Source organism: Prionailurus viverrinus, chromosome A2, assembly GCF_022837055.1.
Source record: "Prionailurus viverrinus isolate Anna chromosome A2, UM_Priviv_1.0, whole genome shotgun sequence".
NCBI classification, from domain to species: Eukaryota; Metazoa; Chordata; class Mammalia; order Carnivora; family Felidae; genus Prionailurus; species Prionailurus viverrinus.
Genome location: NC_062562.1, coordinates 56,315,475 through 56,322,153, shown reverse-complemented (window position 1 = coordinate 56,322,153; position 6,679 = coordinate 56,315,475). Strand labels below are relative to the sequence as shown.

Genomic DNA, 6,679 nt, shown 5'->3' with positions numbered 1-6,679 from the left:
AGGGTTAGAGATACCAGAGTTTTCAGAGCCCATTGCTTCCCTCGCCCTTATCAAAGAATGGAAGTTGGGGCTGATGGTACAGGCGGGGCCACAATCCTTGTCCCCTGTACTGCAGGTAAGGGCGAGGTGTGTAATAGGTGCTCACGTTCAGATCTGATCTTTAAAGATTGAATGAATGAGTGGATGGATGGATGAATGGGTGAATGCGTGCATGCAAGGGCTCCAACTAGTTTCCGGATTTGGATACACCTTTTTGCCACCCCTTGGCTGCACCTGGTCAGGAACCGGGGGGGGGGGGGGGGGGGGGGGGCTGAGGACGGAAGTCCCACCTCCAGGAGCCCCGCCCCAGAGCCGTAGCCGCGCCTGTCTCCTAGCAACTGTAAACAGAAGTGCGCAGTTTCGACCCCCGGGCCTCCCAGCCTGGGCGGATCGACTTGCACCCTCCCAGCCTTCTCGCCTGGCGGCTGTGCAGCGGGTATAAGAGCTGGCTGACGCCAGGGTCTGAGCCCAGGGTGCTGCCCAGCGGATCGCGTCGCAGGTACCGAAGGTCCCCCCTGCCACCTGCCCGTCCTGCTGGGCATCCCTTTCTGAGCATATGCCCGAGTTCCTCCTCCATGGATCCAGAGTTTGTGCCCTGAGCCCAGCACTCAGTGCCCATTCGTGTCTTGCCCCCGAGGAGTGGGGGGGGGGTGTGTGTTCCCGCCCTCTTTGACCTCACCAGGCCCTTGCACTGCCGTCCCCTTGCCCGGTTCGCCTGTCCCTACGTGGCAAACGCATACTGTGCTTTGACATTGCTCACCCGCGGCCCCACGGAGTGGAAACACCCGGTTCTCTCCCAGCTTCTCGGTTCTTAGGGAATTGCACTCACCTGGGGCTGGCTCTCCAGAAGTGCCAATGATTGACTTGGCGAAAGGGGGAGGAGCTGGGGCTGGGGGAGGAGGGAGACTCAAGCTGGAGTCGGTGTTGCTTATCGTGAGTCCTGCAAGCCGTCATTCTCTGTGACTCACTGTTGCACGCCTACTGTGTGCCAGGCGGTGTTCCAGGCCTTGGCCCTTCACCCCAGACAGGACAAGGGAAAGGAAGGGAAGGAGAGGAAGGGTGGGTAATCCTGAAAGAGGCAGGGCTTGCCTCCGGGGAACAGAGGGTGGTGACAGCAGTGCCTTCATCGTCTTCCAGCCAGGAGTGCCGGGCCTGTGGGTGCTCTGGGGAATGTCCCTGCACGCCTGGGAGTGGGAAGATGAGGACAGGGCGAGCATGGGGCCCATGTCCTCCATGGGCAGCTTTTACCAGTCTGGCAGTGAGTGGGACACGGAGGAGTACCTGAAGGTCAGAACACAAGCCCCGGAGTCGGATTCCGACCACCCGTGTAGCAAGTCCTCACATGGGCCTGCTGACAGCTTCCAGTCTGATGTGCCCCAGGCTGTCCCCTGCAAGTTCGTCATCTCACTGGCCTTCCCGGTGACTGCTGGTAAGTGCTAGGGCAGAGTCCCAACACCCTCTGCAGAAAGGGGTGCGCCAATGACCTGCCCCCAGAAGTTTGGGGCCCCTGAGCTCCCTCTGTTGGCTTCCCCAAGTGATGTGGCCAATGCCAGCAGCAGGGATCAGAAAAGCAGCTGCAATTTCAGGGGCCCACAGTGGGCCAGCAAGTAAGCGGTTACATGGGCTTCACGTGCTTAATCTTCTCAATAACCCTAAGAGGTAGGTGGTATTATTTCTACTTTTTGCAGATGAGGACATGGGGAAGAGGTGAAGGCATTGGTTCCCCTCAACTGGTTGTGTATCACCTAATTCCTTGTTGAAAATACAGATTCTCAGATGCATGGGATCCAGCTCTCTGGGTGTATAGGTGCATCAGTTGGTTTTTGCCGCACAAATGCGGTGTCACAAACCCAAACAACTCCACAAGTCAGGGGCTTCGAACAGGAATCCCTCGTTCTGGATGAGCAGGTGGGCGGGTCCAGGCGGGTCTCCCTGTAGTGGCTCTGCTCTGCTTCGTGCCCCTTTCACCCCTTCGTGCCCCTCTCACCCTCCTCCGGGACATGGGGGCTAGCCAGACACATTCTCATTATGGGAAGGCACAGGCACACCAAGGGGGCAAGCCCGGACATCCAAGAACTCTTCAAGTCTTTGAGCACCCCCACCTGCTAGCATTTTCTTGGCCAAAGCCAGTCACATGGTTGAACCCCAAGATTAGGGGCAGAGAAAAGAACTCCATGTTTTGAGATATATATATATATATATATATATATATATATATATATATTTTTTTTTTTTTTTTTTTTTTTTTTTTTTTCCCCCTACTTGGTCTCCCTCCGGCCCCGCCCCGGGTAGAAGATTAATTTCAGCTTCTCCTTTGTAGTTCTATCCATTGTTGCCTCAGATACTTTGGATGCTATTTGGTTAGATGTATATACCATGTTTAGAATTGACCTACGGTCTTGGTGACTCGAACTTTTTTACTGCCAAGACTGCCGTGAGGCAGGCAAAGCAGGCAGGTGAAACATTTAAGGAGACACTCCCTTTCAGAGTCTCACGCTGCGTTTTTGCACCCTGCCCACTGGTGCACAGCCTGTTCCTCTACCGGCCAGGGGGACTGGATTTGCATCTCAGCCTCCAAGCTGGGCGAGCAGCCCGGGGTGGGGGCGGGGGGCGGGGGCAGGGGCAGCCTCCCACAGCCTCGGGCTCTTCCTTGCTTCCAGGGCACTGCAGGGTGGGGTCTGCTTTCTCGTGTGAGGTTCAACCAAGACTCCTGAAATCGTGTCTCCTAGGTCATAGAGGAAAACATACATGTTTTATTGAAAAACATAGGAAACACTCTCGAATGGACAAGCATGCTTCCAAGGCTCGCTGTTACTACCACATGGAGTATTTCCTTCTGCCGGATGATGGAGAGCCTAAAAAGATTGACATGGTGGTGTTTCCAACGGTGGCCAAATTGTTCCTGGATTCAGGAGTAAAGGTGTGCGTGCACCTCACATATACTCTAATACTGTACCAAGGGTGCTTGCTTCCCTGGAGCTTGCTAGAAATGCAGGATATTAAGTTCCCACCCCAGCCCTACTGAATGAGAATCCTCACTGACCTAATAATACCAGTTACCTGGCTTTCTATTTAGGTATCTTTGTCAGGTAGCTTCTTTGGTGTTTTAAAAGTTTTTGCCCCTCTTACGATTTCTTTTTTGGGTACCCATGTGTGTGCACACCTGCTTGCCCGCGCACAGACCCACCCTCCTGCCCGAGGCCTGGCTGTGGGTCAGTGCTTCGAAGTCACTGGAGAGGGTGCTATTTGCAGGTAATTGCTTTGATTCTGGGTTCCCGAGGAACCCAGAGGTGTGACAGGGCCCAGGCCGGGACACCCATTTCCTGATGTGGGGTGGGAGCTGAGGGAGGGCCGGGCCCAGAAGGCAGACAGGTGGAGAGCAGCACCCGGCTTTGGTCCCCGGAAGGGCGAGGCTGGCAGGGATGGGTAGTCGTGGGCTCTAAGCCTCCCAGCCTTGCACGCTTCAAACCCCTTGGTGTTCTTTTACACAGACGGTGAGGCCGTGGCAGGAAGGGGACAAAATCTGGGTGTCATGGACCCAAACTTTCAACATCAACATGACGAAGGAATTACTAAAGAAAATAAATGTTCACAAAATCACCTTGAAGGTCTGGGACACCAAGGACAAGGTTTCAAGAAAAGTCAGGTATTATCGGTTAAAGACTTCTGCATATTCAGAAGGCGCAGGATCTTTTGGTAAGTCGGGTGTTTGTGTTTTATTTGAAACGTTTCTACAGGCGTGTGGCTTCTCACTGTTTATAGGATAAAAGCCAGTGTTCCATCATTTACTTCGGGGAACATGTTACTTTGTGGACAAGCTTGGGAGTACCGCCCGGGGGAGATGTGTCGGAGGGTGGACAGCATCTGTTTTGCATGTACACGGTCCCCACCTCCACCTCCGCCACATTTCTGGACTTCCTGTCCCCAGGCAGCATGACCTGTGCAGTCCCCACTGGCCTGTCTTCTGGCCAAGTAATGGGTGTTCCCTGACCACACACACACACACACACATACACACACACACACGACACCAAGAAACAAAAGAGAAAACCTAAAAGTCCCACACCCCTGAGACAACCATGTTAACATTTTCATATAGACCTTCTAGATTCTTACTTGGATGAATATTCTCTCAAGGACCAGAAAGTGTCCTTTTGAGCTCATCTCCAAGGAGAGAGCCAGGAGAGTGGAAAGATCCAGGCTTTGAAGTCAGATAGCTGACTTCAACCTGTCTCCATGTTGACCTTGGGCAGCTTACTACTTCCGGTGGTTATATGCCCCTGAGGCAGGATGATGGGAGTGCCCCCCACCCCGCAATAAAGAGGGTGTGTGTTGTCTGTAAAGAATTTAAAAACTAGGGCGCCTGAGTGGCTCAGTCGGTTAAGCGTTTGATTCTTGATTTCGGCTCAGGTCGTGATCTCACAGTTGGTGGGATCGAGCCCTGTGAACAGGCTCTACGCTCTGGCAGCACAGAACCTGAGATTCTCTCTCTCCCCCCTCTCTGCCCCTCCCCCGCTTGTGCTCCCTCTCTCTATCAAAATAAATAAATAAGCATTTAGCATCCCAAAATGCCACCAGTTAAACTCTGTGGCGGTAATCATAAGATGCATCCAGCTTTTAGAGACTTTGAAACGTCGCGGCAGTGTGCGTCTGAGATTGGTCGGAGTACGGTCTAGAGCACTGATGGTGGCCCACACCTGCTTGAAGGGCAAGGCAGTGCCACAATCAGAACCCATTCTGTTTGTGACCGGAAAGCCTCTCCTTTCTCTGGGTTTCCAGCCTGCCTTCTTGAGGAGCCGGTCTGACATGGGGTGGGGGAGAGGGGCATTTCCGACTGTTCATCTTTCACTTTTATCTGGGGTTTCTTGCCCTCGGTGCTGTTGGCATTTTGGCCCGGATCATTCCGTGGGGACTGTCCTGGGACCTTGACCTGATAGATGCCAATAGTCTCCCTGTTGTGACAACCAAAAAAAAAAAATTTAATGTATATTTATTTTTGAGAGAGAGAGAGAGAGAGAGAGAGAGAGAGAGCGTGAGTGGGGGAAGGGGCAGAGAGAGAGGGAGACACAGAATCTGAAGCAGGTCCCAGGCTCTGAGCTGGAGCCCGATGGCAGGACTCCAACCCACCAACCATGGGGGGATCATGACCTGAGCCGAAGTTGGATGCTTAACCAACTGAGCCACCCAGGCACCCCATTTCACCTCTTTCTCGGAGCTTCCGTTATCTCCATTCATTCATTCGCTCCCTCTGCTCATTCATTATTCCACACGTGTTGGTTACTGCTACGTTCCTGCAGAGTCCTGTATTGATAGAAGTGAAAAACAGAGGGCCCATCTCCTTAGCTCGATGCCCTGAGCCCTGAGGGTAGCTCTGGCTTAATAAGTGCCAGCTCTGTGATCACAGGAAAGTTACCATTAAGTGTCATATTCCCCATCTGTAAAGTAGGGCAAGTGGAAGTGCCTTCAAGTGAAATGTGATGATTAAATGGACCAACACAAGTCAAATCCTTAATGGTCTTATTTGGAAGAAGTCATTGCCAGTTGAAGTTGAATTACCTGATATTTTGAAGGAGCCCCCTAGGCAACTGCTGCTGGAATACAGGGGTCCTGCCTGTCTTGTCCACTGCCCCATCTGCAGCACTAGGAGAGTGCCGTATGCACAGAAGGTGTTCAGTAAGTATTTCTGATTGACTGAGACAATGATTCTCCTCCTGCATTCTAGAGGATGTGAAAAATTTGGTTTTAAGTCAGAGAAGATTGTGTGAAGAGGGCGCACACATCAGAAAGGAGTGGAACCAGGAGCATGCACCAGAAAAAGCAGAAAAGGCAGGAAAACACATAAAGCCTTCGCATGGTGAGTGGAGATGACCTCCGTGGACAAACTGAGTGTGGGGCGATGGCTGAGAACGAGGTGGATGGGTGTTGCTGGTACTGTGCACGTGCACTGGTACCCTTCACGTGTATCAGCAACTCCTGCTGGTGCTGCTTCGCCCTTGAAGCAAACAATGCTGTCAGGGCAGGAGTCACTTTCTGTTGTTGATCCTTTTTCTTTGTTTTATTTTTGTTTATTTTGTGACTTATACAATTTTTCTAACTGTAGGAGTTACACTTGTGGGTTTTTTTTTTTTAAAGAAAATTCAGTGAATATAGAAAAGTACAAAACAAGCAGGGAAAACAGTCTATAATTCCATCACCAGGAACAAGCAGTGTGATATTTTGGTTATTATATTATGGCAAATACCTTTGTTGTAAGTTGTTTTTTTTTTCTTTTGCCTAGATGAGGTTGTTCCGGATTCCGAATTTTGTATTCTGAGATTAACCTGTCACCACATGCACTTTCCTGTTTACTTAAGAACTTTGCATAAACTCCATTTGTGGTGACTACATAATATATCAGCTGCTGGTAGCACTATATGTTTCTTAATCGTTCCCTGTAGGTGGAAACTTGGGGGTCTTGGAAGTGTTTTCAGTATTCTCTGATGTAAATGCTGCTGAAGCAGACAACTGAATAGACTTTCTTTCTCCCCCGCTCCATGGCATGTTATATAAGAAATCGGAGGCCTTGTCTTGCCTCCATTTGTCCAAATAACTGTAATTATTTACAATTACATTCACTCATTTATTCATTCATTATTAACTA

At 51.0% G+C, this 6,679-nt stretch overlaps 1 protein-coding gene across 10 annotated transcripts in view; it reads left to right on the top strand.

The window, feature by feature from the left end:
• Positions 1-6,679, top strand: part of CFAP92 (cilia and flagella associated protein 92 (putative)) — an 83,189-nt gene that overhangs the window by 11,018 nt on the left and 65,492 nt on the right. For 8 of the 10 annotated variants that reach the window (XR_007147378.1, XM_047835778.1, XM_047835760.1 and 5 more), the window contains exons 1-5: positions 401-538; positions 1,177-1,468; positions 2,769-2,959; positions 3,531-3,735; positions 5,762-5,893. Coding sequence is in view for 9 of the 10 variants with exons in the window: in XM_047835778.1 (XP_047691734.1) it covers positions 1,210-1,468; positions 2,769-2,959; positions 3,531-3,735; positions 5,762-5,893 (787 nt within the window). In the remaining variant the exon portion in view is untranslated. Of the gene's footprint in view, positions 1-400; positions 539-1,176; positions 1,469-2,768; positions 2,960-3,530; positions 3,736-5,761; positions 5,894-6,679 lie in introns of those variants that run through there. The other 2 variants (XM_047835769.1, XM_047835798.1) reach the window with 2 other exon arrangements.